General features: G+C 39.5%; 1 protein-coding gene across 5 annotated transcripts in view; it reads right to left on the bottom strand.

The window, feature by feature from the left end:
- The window catches only part of Cr1l (complement C3b/C4b receptor 1 like), a 66,383-nt gene extending 64,709 nt beyond the window's left edge, over positions 1-1,674 (bottom strand). Inside the window, exon 1 of one of the 5 annotated variants that reach the window (XM_037211106.1) lies at positions 1,252-1,674. In XM_037211106.1, coding sequence (XP_037067001.1) covers positions 1,252-1,366 — 115 coding nt within the window. In that variant the 5' untranslated portion in view covers positions 1,367-1,674. The remainder of the gene's footprint in view (positions 1-1,251) is intronic. The other 4 variants (XM_037211107.1, XM_037211105.1, XM_028862148.2 and 1 more) reach the window with 4 other exon arrangements.
- Between the last annotated feature and the right edge of the window lie 12,243 nt (positions 1,675-13,917).

The raw sequence follows: 13,917 nt of genomic DNA, 5'->3' as shown, positions 1-13,917 counted from the left end.
GACAAAGCCACAAAGATCCCTAAGCACTGATAGGAGAGTCCCAACGTTCTTGGTATACTTCTTTTCTAAAAATAAAATTTCATCATATATCTTCATCTGTCCAGTTACTATGTGTGCCTGGGAAGATAAAAATTTAAGCACAACTTTTTGCAGAAATTTTGTTTTTTCTCTACTCTCAGAAAATTAGGTTCAGTTAATATATGTAATCGGTCTAGTGGAAAACTTAAACCTCCAGTTGAGCAAAAACACAGGACTAGCCCATTGGTGGTGGGTACTCACTTTTAATCCCAGCACTGGGGAGGCAGTGACAGGCAGATCTCTGTGAGTTCGAGGCCAGCCTGGGCTACCAAGTGAGTTCCAGTAAAGGCTCAAAGCTACACAGAGAAACCCTGCCTCTAAAAACCAAAAAAAAGGGGGGGGGGAAAAAAAAGTAAAAACAAGCAAAAAAACACACAAGACTGTCATTTCAAATGTCATTGAGTCTAAACAATGCAAAAAGACTTCAAGGAAGTCTTTCTGTAAGAAAGTTCTTACTGAAGAGGAAGGAAGGGAACTTAGAACTTCCATAGCACTCTATTTTGTGCTTAACCATCACTAAGTGCAATATGTAAGTTCTACAGTCTTTTTTACTTGCAAATATTTCATTGCACCCAGGGGCTTCTTTGCCCTTCAAATCCTAACCTAGGTTGGAAATGGGAGGATCTTCCTTCAAGTGAGAACTCAAGTGAGTAGATGAGGTTTGGGGGCAGAAGATAAAGTACACAGTCACTAGGTTTGGTTGTCTAGGCCTTCAGAGCAATGAATGAATTAACAAGGGCCCAGGGATAGAAATAAATTAAGCAGCAGGACTTTGGTTAGACACTTAACACCAATTAAATAGCAACATCACTTAAGAACTCAGTATTTGCATTTCACAGATGAGGAAACACACAGGCATATTTACTTTCCTCACAACCAAATTCTAGGATTAGAAATTGCATCTCGCAGGTTTACACAACGTCCTCCCTCCCCCCAAACCCCTTTCTTTCACTACAATTTACACTACACTCAGTACAGACAGCAGGTGGGAGACCAAGCATTCCTACCGGCTGAGTACAATCTGGGTTGAGAGCTCTGCACTCACCCACAAGAAAGGAGTGCTGAGCACCCCCATGGGACCCTAGACCACCGCTGGAGTCTGCACTGCGCCCATTTACCGCGGGTTTCGCTGCAGGGTGCATCCTTGCCTCCCCGCGCCTCCCCGTGGCTCACCTAAAGTAGATGGCGCCAAGGACAGCAGCAGGACCGCCAGCTGGACTCTGCCTTGGCAGAAAGCTACAAGGCGTCCCACAGTGCCCAGACGCTTTGAGATCCCAGAAACCTTCATTTTCTTCACACGGGTCTCAAGCGCTGTAGAACCGAAAAGCAGAGAAGGCAACCCCGCCCAGGGTGCGGGAAATGGCGCTGAGTTCCGGAATAAAGGTTTTGACCACAGCTTCCCCTTGTTGGGCGGGGTCTTGTTTACGACTTGTTCATGGGATTTCTGTGGAATTTCTCCTGGGAGATCGCTTCACGGATGCAGGCACAGAACAAAAAACCTTGCAAGTCAGTTCCAGGATGTTCTCTTTGTAAGTACTTTGGCTCCAAAGAAAACAATGCATTATGGGAACGCGGGTTGACTATAAACCGGCCTTACCGCTCAACCCCTCCCCCGCGCCTTTTTTTTTTCTTTCAGAAATCGAAAGGGTGGAGCCTAATCAAGGGTGAGCCAGCAGTTGCAGGCCCTGTGTAGTATACAGTTAAGAACTTATCTCCTTGTGATGAATTCAAATGTAACGTGCCACAGAAACAAAAATTAAAGCAATAAGTTAACCAGATATAAAATTTATACACATATGGACACAATTCCATGTCCCAACGTGGAAGCAGTTCCACAAAGTTTCATAGTTTTACAGAACAGAGAAAGTCTTAAATCAAGTTTAAAATACATTGGTGGGTACATCAGAGAAGGGGGTACATTAATGTGCTTTTCCATAGGCTCAAGATGGTATCTGACTGTACCCTTATTAGCTTTTGGATTGGTAGAAACTAGTTGCCTGCTAAGTTAATAGATTCTAAAAGATTACTTATTGTTTGCTTGCTTGCTTGCTTTGTTTGTTTGTTTTGTTTAATCTATTGTCCCAGATATTAGTTCTGACACAGGGGGCAAAGAATGGCCATTTCAGAAGTCCAAAAGAACATAATTAAGGTAATTAACCTCTGGACTTCAACATTACAATCCCTCCACAATATTGAAATTATAATTAGCCAGTCAGTCTCTGCAAACACAGATACCTTTCAGGAGTTTTCTTTCACAGCCAGATGCAGCTTCTTTTCAGAAGATTTTGTTCACAAATATAATGTCAATGCTATTCAGCCTACATTAAGACTGCAGTAATGAATGGGGGAGATCAGTCCTTGCCATCATCCAAGTGAGATTTGATGACAGGTGAACAATTAATAAGATCCCAGAAATGGATTTAACAGGGTTTGCTCTGGATTTCAGTTCCTTTCTTAATAAAGATGATGAGGAAAGGAAGAAAAAGAAGGAGGGAGACAAGGAGGGAAGAATCAAGAAATAGCCCCCTAATTAGAGATGGATGGTGGTACTTTTTGAAATAACAAATATAGAAGGCCAAGTTTAGGGAACAGGATTAAGAATTCAAAGATTACAAGATAGAGCATGTGAACAAAAATGTCCACATTCTGTTTCCAGAACCTGTGGTATGGCAGAAAGACTTTGCTGATTAAATTAAACCAAGAATGTTGAAATGGGGAGGTAATCCTGACTATCAAGATGGGTTTGACAATCCCAAGGATCCTTACAAGAAGGAGGTACTAGATCAGAGATGGAGAATAGTGAGAACAGAGATCAGAGTTTGTAGCTGTGTGGTTGCTAAAGGATTGTGTGGGTTCACAGGGATCCATGGAATGAAGACACAGAGGCATCTTAAGAATGAATCTAGCCTATCATGGCTGCAGGGGGGTCCAGCCTGGAAAAACTGAAGCACTAACCCTTTGCCTAGGGCATATTTATTTACTCCATTTTACAGTTTAGATAGTTAATCTCTGTACCTTCAAAGCAACCCAAAAGGAGCTTCCAGAGACCAAATGCCAGGTGCAAATTACTTGATTTCTGAGGTACCTCGGTTTTCTGGGATTCCTGGACCAAGTTTTGCATAGGCCTTTGATCCTTGGGGGACTCTCTGATCCTTGACTCTCAAACAAGATTCACATAGGGTGATAAGAGAAACAAAAGGTAAAAGAAACAAAAGGTGTGGCTAAACAAAGGAAGGAGTAGGGCTAGGTGCTGCTCTCTGGAGCCAAGCCAGGAGCTCAGCAGGAATGCCACTACAGAAGCCCCTTTTATTAAAAATAAATAAATAAATAAAAATCAACTATCTTAAAGCTTATGTAGCCTTACAGTAAATATAGCCTTCCTTTTATCTATTTGTCTTATTATCTTACGCAAGTATACCAAAACACATTTTAAAGCCAATAAAGTTACCATTGCTAAAACAAGGGCAACACCTGTCAGGATAAGAAATCTATTAAAGTGACTCATAGGATTGAATGAGGCTATAGTATCTGTTAGATTTTTCCATAATAATGTTGTATTAAGTAACTTTTTTGTAAAAGTTTTTTTGATTTATTTTTGTAAATCAAAAACCAATTTGAGAAGAATTAGGGTGACCCAACAAATGTATTTTAACCTTTTTTAAATCATATTTGTTCTCATTAAATCTTAAGGGTGTGATACAATAACAAGAAACATTCCAATCACATTTTAATTTTAACTGTTCCTTTAAAATCTCTAACTGATCACCTAACAATATAATAGCTTGTCTTAGTTTAGCTAACTCATTTACTATCTCATTAACAATTTTATTTTGTTTAGTCCAAAGTTCTTTTGAATGTCTATGTCAGTCTCTAATGAATTTAGTGTTTGGATTTCTTTATGAAGCGCTATTCCAGCCGTCGCTGCCGTCGCTGTCAATGTAATAATTCCCATAATAACTGTAACCACCAGTCTAGCCATACGATGTGTTCTTTTTAATATTCTTTTAACGAGCTTCTGTACCAGGATCATCTCAGGAAAGTCTTGCCATGGCCTCGACAAGGTCAAATTTAAAAACATACTAGAATTAACACAGGTATGAAGGGTACACCGTTCATAAGTGATGCTGTAATTATTTTGGTGTCATTTGTACAGGCCCCTTTAATAGCAAATAAGGTAATGGTACACATGCCATAATAGGATGGCTTTGATTTAGTCTAAAAACCAGTGTATTTATTATCCTTAATGTATAATTTTTTTCCTATGCCTTAAGAGGGTGGAAGCTAATTTCTACAAGTTAGTCTGAATTGAATCGCCAAATTGTAGGAAAGGACTTGCCATTCCAACTCCATGTTATCGAATAGGCTTATTAATAGAAGCACTGATTTCCACACTTCCATTTATATTATACTATTTCCATCTTAACTCTGAGTGAGAATATTTTTCTTGAGGGGAGCCGTAAGGGCTCCAATCAATGATGTCTCCATTGGAGATACTAATTAGCATTCAAGGTTTTTTACTCTTTCACTGTTGCCAATGTACCCAGATTCCTTGTTGGTAACCTTCATCTCATAGATTGGTAGATTTATGGAACTGGTAGCATTAATCTCTTGTCCTTTAAAATCAGACATATGAAGACAATAAAACTTATTTCAATAATCTTCGGTAATATTGACTATGGATAGCCATGCTTGAGAGGTAATTTTTAGGCATTGAATTCCATTTCTCAATCAAATAGGAATTCCTTGTGTTCTAACAGTGTAATTGTCAATCATTTTACCCTCCTTCATTGGCTGAGCAGGACCTCAGTTGTCATAAGGACCAGGTAGCCAAGAAGATTTATTAACCATTACAGGGATATTCTTATCTCCCTAACTTACTGTTATGGTAATTGGAGAGTTGGGGATTTAAGCCCAATAATCATGATCCATCCCTTTTACCTGTACTGTTACCACAGAAAGCATGGCAAGAAATAAGTTTGTAGCATTTAGAAGTTTGTACTTGTGAGTTATGTGAAGTATCATCTCTCCTTTGTCACATAAACTCTTAAGCTGTCCCCAGGTGGAAGGATTAGTTGTTGTAAAGGTCTCCTGTGGAAACATAAGCATAACCTCGGCCCTAACTTAACATTTTCCCTGGACTATTTAGATGTTAAAATATTTATAATGCATTGACTGGCTCAATTCAGCAACTCTTTATAACTCAATTTTGTTCTTGTTTCATTAGTGTTTAAAAAATTTTTAAATTAGTAGGTTATTATTCGATCTGTCTCTGGAAGGTCTTCCTATCCCCCTTCTGTTTAACAAGCATCTCTTTATAAGGTCTAATCTATCCATATGAGTATTTTGTAATTTATGTTCTACCAAGAATAATTAATTGTTTTTTAGCCTCAGCTGTAAACTGTCTTGGATTGTTTAAATCCAAGTCACCTTGTAGAATTTTAAACAATTAATAATTTTTGAGTAGACAATCCTATTGTAGGCTGCAACCAGTTAATATCATTCAAAAATTTTTGAAAACCATTAAGAGCAAGCAGTTTGTCTCTCCCAATCTGTACTTTCCATGGCTGAATTGTCAGTTTACTTAATTTATAGTCTAAATAGCTAAAGAATCTCCTCTTTATATTTTTTCAGGAGAAATTTGTAATCTGCAACAGGGTAAATTTTTTTCTGTACCATATTAAACATTTTTTTCTAAGATATCTGTATCAGAAGCAGCCAATAAACTATCATTCATATAATGATAAATAATAGATTGAGGAAATTATTTATGTATAATTTTTAGTGGCTAATTTATAAAATATTGACACAATGTTGGGCTACCAGCAGTGTCCCCTACTCTAAATTTGGATAGCCAATTTTTATTTTACCTTGTCTTTGTATAACCTTTATTTATCCTTTTAATTTTTTTCGATGCTCTCTCCAGGAATATATCCCAATTTAAACATTAATTTATGAACTATTTTTGAAATTGTAAGAATATTAATTTGAGGTCTCCATTGTTGTAACAAATCTCCTTTTTATAAATTCATGGCTATATCAGCCATATAAGGCTTTAACATTTTTATTTGTTCTTAGGCTCTATACATTTAATCCATTTTACATTGATTTATTTGAGATAAGGTTTAAACGTCTACAAATAGAGTGGAGACTTCTTGTAGAGGCCAGTTGAGATCCCAGGATTCTTGTGAAATTATAGATGCATCCAGCACCAGAATCTAACAATCCTTCAATATCACTCTTATTTAATTTTATCTTAATTTAGGCCATTTATCATTGATAACTGTTTGTTAAAACATCTTTTTTCTTGTGCTTTTAGTTCTACATATAGGCACCATTTTGTGTTTAAGATATCACTAGGTTCTATTTTCATGGTCCTTTTTACATATGTCATCTATAAAGCCATTAAATACAATCTCTATAGGATTTGAAGAAGTAACTTTAGGTAATACTATCTAGAGTATTTTTATAAAATCTTAAAAATACTTGTAGATCCCAAGAAACACATTAATGTAAATCGCCAATTATTAACAATGTGGATCAAACAATTTATCTGTATTTTATTTACTGGAAAAATAATTTTGTAACTTCTTTATCAGTAAGAGATTATTTTCTATGGGTTTTTATCCTAGCAATCACATTATTTAATAAGCTAACAGCCCAATCTGTTTTAGGTGTTATATTTTTATAGAATTAAACCAAGAATTTTTAGAAAGCAACTTAAAGAGCAGAGACAATTTTTCAGTAATGATCAACAGACAAGAGCATATTCAATATATAGTTGAAAATTATGAATCCTGTTCCTTTAGTTTATCTACCATGAAAATCAAACATTCATCCAACATTTATTAGACAATCAAAAGAAGAGAACATCCTCTATACATTGAATGATTAATATCTCTGGAAATTTAAACAGCATTGACTTAGCATTCCGTGTCTTTACTGTAACCCTTCTTTACCAGAAGTTGGGCCTTTTTAAACTTCCCCTTTCTCCCATGAAGGGACTATACTAATAATGAGTTATTCCCACCATAAGGAAAAAACAGAAAACATTTCCCATGAAGGGATCTTTAATATTGAGTTATTCCCACTCTGAGGGAAAAAGAAAAAACATTCAAAACAAAGTTAAGCAAACATACAACAAAATTTTAAGCTCTGGGCTTGCTTGCTAGCTCAGCCATCAGCAGTGAGGCCCACCTGCTGACTCTTTGTAATTCAGACACCACCACTCTGTGCTTCCAGGCTGAAAGAGCTCATAGTTTTAGCTACCCTGAAATATTTATATCACAAAGAACCTATTTCCTCTATTACTACTGGGAAGAGGCTTTTTTTTCTTTCCTTTATTTCTCTTTTATGGGGCCTTAAAATCTTTAGGCCTACTTTCAATATTTTCCCCCTTTTTACTGGGAAAATCCTTTTTGCTTGATTAAAATTTTTTCCCCTTTCGACTAAGAAATTTCCTTTCCTTCATTCTTCTCTATTGGGAAGATTTCCTTTTTTATTTCCTTTCTTTCCCTTTTCTCTGTTGAGAAAGTCTTTTTTAAAATTATTATTTCCTGTCTCAGGAGCCATTCTATTTTTATCTTTAAAAATTGTGCAGTTACTGCTTTTTATTTTGACAACCATTTAGCAACTGTACATTTTGTTGCTCCTGAGATGGGGAGTTTAAATTCCCCATGACCCTGCAAATCCTGGAGTCCTCTTACCCTGTGAGTGCTCCCTCTAGTTCCTAAGATGACTGGCTTCTCTGTCCTTTGTCTGTGGATTGTTTTCCTCTTCAAGCCCCACGTTGGGTGCCAAATGTAGCTGTGTGGTCGCTACACGAGTGTCTTCATTCCACGGATCTGCATGAACACACACACTCGTGCAGTGACCACACAGCTACAAGAGTTACTGCCTTGAGAGAGCAAATGCCAGCAGCCCTATAAGGTAGAAGAAATCAACAGATTCTCCTCTGGAGCTTTCAGATGGAACCAACAAGTCCTGGTAGCACTTTGGATTGAGTACTGTAAGACTTATTTAGAATTTAAGTTATTCTCAATAGAGTATGGAAGAAGAAGATATATTGCAGTTAAATGGATTCAGTTCCTCAACTTCCTTACACCAAATACTATCAGAGTAGGCTCCTCACTCCCACATGGTTTTGGGCTTCCCTCTTAGCCTCTGCTTTCTTCCCCCAGTCCTTGATGGGTTTAGCTCCTGGCTGACATTCACTTCCACCAATGCTCCTCTTATCTTAGTCCTCACCAACTTCAAAGGTGATAGAAACGTTTTTGTTTTGTTTTGTTTCTTCACATACTTGGCCTCATAGTTTCTTATCTTTGCCTATGATCTTGTCCTCCACTCTACAATGCCACCAGTGCCCATAGATTATCCTGGAGCTGTCACTAACTGTATCCTCTCCATAAGCTCAACTATTCCACTTAACCACAAGTCCTACCTTTCTAGTTCACCCCCAGTGTCTTGTCTCTCACAACCTGTATCTCACAGTACCTATAAATCCATGGACCTGCCACAACTGGTCTCTTGCTAGGTTAGATTTGTGCTCCACTGTAAGAGTCACCATTTTGCATACACTTTCACTTACAGTGTTTATTGGACAAAACCAACATAAAATTCAACTCTCTATTATTTTGCCTAAATTACTATAAAACTGAATGTGACTAGAAGAAAATAATTGATGATGACTAGTCTTACTTTAATGACAACTCATTTCATTTAAATGTTTGTGTTAGGGTGACAACAAAGGCCTATTAAGGGACACTATTTCTGGTTAAGAAAATATAATACCTGGCCTGGATGGATACCTCATATTCCAGTTGGGCAAAGCCTTGCCAAGAGACCACCTCTAGGAACATGGGCTCACCTTCAGCCATGCTAAAGAGATCGGTAGAATAATCACCTTAGTGAGATTCTTTGCCTTTTCTCCCCAAATTCCCACCCCCACTGTAGTCTTTTGCAGCTGTGTTGCTTTCTAAGTCACCGACTTTTCTGAAACACACAGAAAAGGATAACTTCATCTTTCTTTCTTCTTCTCCCTTTTCTTTTCTTTTTTTTTTTCTTTTTCTACATTGTTCCATTTTTATTTATTTGCTTTTATGTGTACAGGTGTGTTTTGCCTGTATGCGGGCTTTTGAGTGCACTACTTGTGTGCAGTGCCCACAGGGTCAGAGGAGGGATTCAGATCTGCAATTGGAGTTACAGAAAGTTGTTGGCATCATGTGGGTGCTGGAAATTGAGGTCCTCCGATGCCAAAAGATCCGGCTTTTGGCAGGGTAGAGAAATTGGAAAAGAGATGTGTAGTCATCGAAGGCTAGACATGCACAAGTGCATACACACACACACACACACACACACACACACACAGGGACCTTTTCTGAGGGGGAAAGCCTAATTCTTCCTTTTATTCTGCTGCTTGTTACATACTTTATTTTTCTCTTACCCCCTTTATACCATCCAAGACAAAAGCTTCTATGTAAGAAGGAAATCGCCTTACAACCACAAGTTACATCTTTTCCAAAAACAATTAAAATCTTTATGCAGGGAGAAATCACATTATGATCACAATTTACATGTTTTCCTTAGAAGACCACAAGTACTTAAACATTTTCCTTTGTATTAATTTCCCCACCATAACATCTTCAACCCAAAGCAGTGATTCCTTTCTTATTGATTAATAATTTTTTTTTTCGTGTTTTCTTGAAAATCTTGTTACACAGGATTTCTCTGTGTAACAGCCTTGGCTGTCCTAGAACTGGCTCTGTAGACCAGGCTGGCCTCGAACTTGCAGAGATCCACTGGCTTCTGCCTGCCAAATGCTGGGATTAAATGCTGGCACCATCACAATTAATAAAAGTTTAAGCAAGTTAAGTATATTTCAGTGAGTTCCTTTTGAACTGCAGGCAGCTGTTTGCAGTTTCAATGTAGCAAATTTTCATCTTATTTCTACTCCACAAAAAGTTTAGACAAGTGGTCAGCTAACCATGTATTTTTCTTAACAAATAATAGGGCAATTTAATTCACTTTCACAAATTTGGTTTTTCAAGGTGCATACTAAAATCTATGGTTAATTCTGTAATTCTACTTGACCAAGGAACTCAGGTCTAACCTTGAGTGTAGGGACATAATTGCTTTTTTTGATCATCAGCCTGTTTTTCACAGACAGAATCCATGGGTCTCTAATGCATGAAACTTCCATGTTCTTATTTTCCATCCTCTACAAATCTCATATATATAACAGAGGGAAAGACGACTTCTAGCCTATTTTATCATTTTTTTTGTATCTCTTATTGGAGCAATTGGCAGAAAATCCCAAAATTTTTCCCTTTTTGATCTTTACTGCCTTAACCACTTGTTCTCTTAGGCTAAAGTTCAGTTAAGTCTTTGATGCAAGTAAGTATCATTGCTCTTATAAAAATCATCTTCATTATGATCTGCAAGTAAATTGCACAGTGAAGAGTGGGATTTTCCCATGAAATAATCACACTATACTAGATACAGTGGGATCCTTTCATGTAGAAATCACACCGTGCCTAATAAAACAGGAAGAGGGCAGTAGCAAGCAGGAGAAGGCACAGCAGAAGCAAGGGGCATTCTGGGAACAATGTTCCCGGAACCTTGCCTTTTCAGGGTTTACTCATCATAGCTTTGTTATCTGGTGGGTTGTATTCCATAAGTTCCATTGCTGACTGTTAGTTATTTAGCAGCACTCTTACCCTGCAAGGAAATGTCATGAAATACGATAGAATCCACTAACAAGAGTTTTATTAAGATAAAAGAGACTTATGAATGCTCAGGCCTGCGGAGAGACATGTGTGTGGGGAAGAAGAGAGAAGGAAAAGAGGAAGCCGGGAATATGGCGCCAGCTTATAAAGGCTGGGTGGTGCACTCATACACAGGTCTACATAGCTACTCCACACATGCGCAGATCACATGGTTGCGTGGCGCGCTTTTACACAATCATACAAAGCCAGGGGGTCCTGGTCACACAAGATGCCTTGACCCGGAAATGGCTATTTTGACCTGGAACTGGCTAGGTGGAAGTGTCTAGGTCTGCAGGGCATGTGCAAACATGCCCAACTGTGGGGGCATGTTGTGAATCCATCATCCCTGACTCTTACTTTTTAAAAAAGAAAAAAAAAATGTGGTTGAGTGGGTATGGGGTGACAGTTCTCTCAAAGACTGCTTCCGGCTGAATAGTGGGCGTCAGTTGCCTCTTGGGGGAAATGGGGAGGGTAGCTTATTAAGTACTGGGATGATGGGGGGGGTCCTGGAATGACGTTCTGCTGTCCCTTTGTTCTGCAGCTGTCCATCTATGCTGTGGCTGGGAACCTTCTGTTTGACAAGATACTGTTGACAGAGGAAAAAGCTTAGAGAAAAAAAAGAATCATTATTATTTTATTTTTGGAGTTGGCATTTATCTGAGGTAGATTGGCCTGCCCAGATGGAGACATGTGACTTTTATCTGAGGTAGATCTGGCCTTAGTACTCTGCTTAATTTTTATCTGAGACAAGCCTTATTAGAGGTAGTTTATTTAAGGCACCTGTTTCCTTTATTAGTTTAGCATTTAGGAAATGCAGGTGATCAGTTACTGAGTGTTGAACAATGATAGATTGTTGTATTATATTTTTCCTTACCACCTGGATATTTTTGATGGTCCTTTTAGCCTCCGGCTCTATGTGGCCCTGGTTGGGAAAGGAAGAGGTGATACCTTATTCTTCTGGAATTGGTGACAAGGCAGTGGATTCTGATGTCATCTGGAGCTTGAGAGTACAAGGCCCTGCTTGTTTCATTGTATATGAAGAGAGATTTTTCTGGGATGGAGGTGAGATAAAAGGTTTTAGATGAGACAGGTGGACCCATTGAGGAAAGCCCTCGAGTTTAGCAGCTGTAGGAGTTACAAGAATTACCTTGAAGGGTCCCTGCCACTTATTGGAAAGGGATAAAGGGAACTGGCCTGGAGGGAAGAAAAGAACCTGATCCCCAATGTGTATTGGAGGTGGACAATTATTGTCACACGGCTGAGGTAATGAACAGTCTGTGTAGCTCCATAGGATAGACCTTAGGTGACACAGCAGGGGGGTTAACAGGCTATCTGGAATGGTTGGAGGGTTGGATAGAAGACCTGGTGTTAGAACTGGCCTTCCATACATTAGTTCAGAGAAATTGAAAGAGGCTTTTTAGGAAGAGCCCTAATCCTGAGAAGAGCTAGAGGCAATAATCTTACCCAGTCGAGATGAAAGTTCCTGTGACATCTTAGTAAGAATAGTTTTTAAAGACTAGTTGGTACGCTCCACCTTTCCTGAGGACTGAGGATGGTATAGGATATGAAAATGCCAAGGAATGTTAAGAGCCTTAGCTAGTGTCTGAGAAATCTGGGCCATTGTCAGACTGAAGAGAAGCAGGAACCCCAAACCGAGGAATAATTTCTCAGAGAAGACGTGGGAGATGGCTAGAAATTTAGGCCATGGCCTAAATAAAGACCATGGCTGGGGGTTCCTCGGTTTCAAGAATACTTAGTGAGGTGCCTGACGCTCAACAGTCGTTCTCACAGATTCAGGAAACCGTTTATGCTGGCCGAAAAATGGGGGACTCAGCAATCGGAGAAGCGGTGTTGGATGTAGTTTAGTTCGGCCAGGCAAATGAGAGCGGTCTGTTGCATATGGAGCAGAGTCCCCGGGCAAATGAGAGCGGTCTGTTGCATATGGAGCAGAGTCCCCGGGTTGTGTGAAACAGTCCCCTGTTTACGGGTTTCCAGGCACAGGGCGCCCAGAAGCACCAGCTTGGTCTCGGCACCAGATGTTAGTTATTTAGCGGCGCTCTTACCCTGTGAGGAAATGTCATGAAACACGACAGAATCCACTAACAAGAGTTTTATTAAGATAAAAGAGACAGACGAGTGCTCAGGCCTGCCGAGAGACACGTGTGGGGAAGAGGAAGAAGAGAGAAGGAGAAGAGGAAGCCAAGAATATGGCATCAGCTTATAAAGACTGGGTGGCACACCGTACACAGGTCAACATAGATACTCCACGCATGCACAGATCACATGGTTGCGTGACGCGCTCTTACGCAATCATGCAAAGCTGCGGGGACCTGGTCACACAGAAATGGCTATTTTGACCTAGAACTGGCTAGGCGGAAGTGTCTAGGTCCACCGGGCATGTGCAAACATGCCCAACCATGGGGCGTGTTGTGAATTCATCACTAACTGCAGCTCTTCTGACATGGACTCCAGTACTCTGGAAGGAGCAGTCAGCACTTCCCCCAGTAAGCCATCTTGAAGCTCTAGCCCACTGGCACATGGCACTGGCAGGCCTTGCCCTTCTCTCCCATTCCCTCTGCCTTGCTAAAAACTGCTAGCCACCTAAGACTATTCCCTTATTTGGCCACTTCCTCCTTCTGTGGCTGACTAGCAAAGTCCAGCAATCAACAGCACCCTGTAGTTCACCTAAAGAACATGCCCAATTAAAATTAAACACCTCATCCTAACACAGAGTATTCCATTTTATATTTATAAACCACCATTTTCTTATATGCCACATCTGTCTCCCCTGTATTCAGAGGCAGTCCGTTGTCCCTGCAGGATAAATATCCCTGTCACCTTTCCTTGTTCCTTTCCTTCCTCCCTTGTCTCCTATCTCCTTTACCACCTCATCCTAGCCCATTCTAACACAGACCTCCCCATTTTCTCCTCTTAAAAATTATACTTGCAAGGTCATTTGCTGCTGTTTTTCTGCCTGAGTCAGCAAGCATCCACTTTAACTTTTATTTCCTGCTTAATAAAGGATCTCTCTGTGAAAACCAGTATTTGGGTGTGGTTTGTGCCTAATCTGGGATCTGGG

The sequence above is a fragment of the Peromyscus leucopus genome, chromosome 15 (assembly GCF_004664715.2).
Source record: "Peromyscus leucopus breed LL Stock chromosome 15, UCI_PerLeu_2.1, whole genome shotgun sequence".
Lineage (NCBI taxonomy): Eukaryota > Metazoa > Chordata > Mammalia > Rodentia > Cricetidae > Peromyscus > Peromyscus leucopus.
This window is presented reverse-complemented; position numbering and strand designations above follow the sequence as displayed.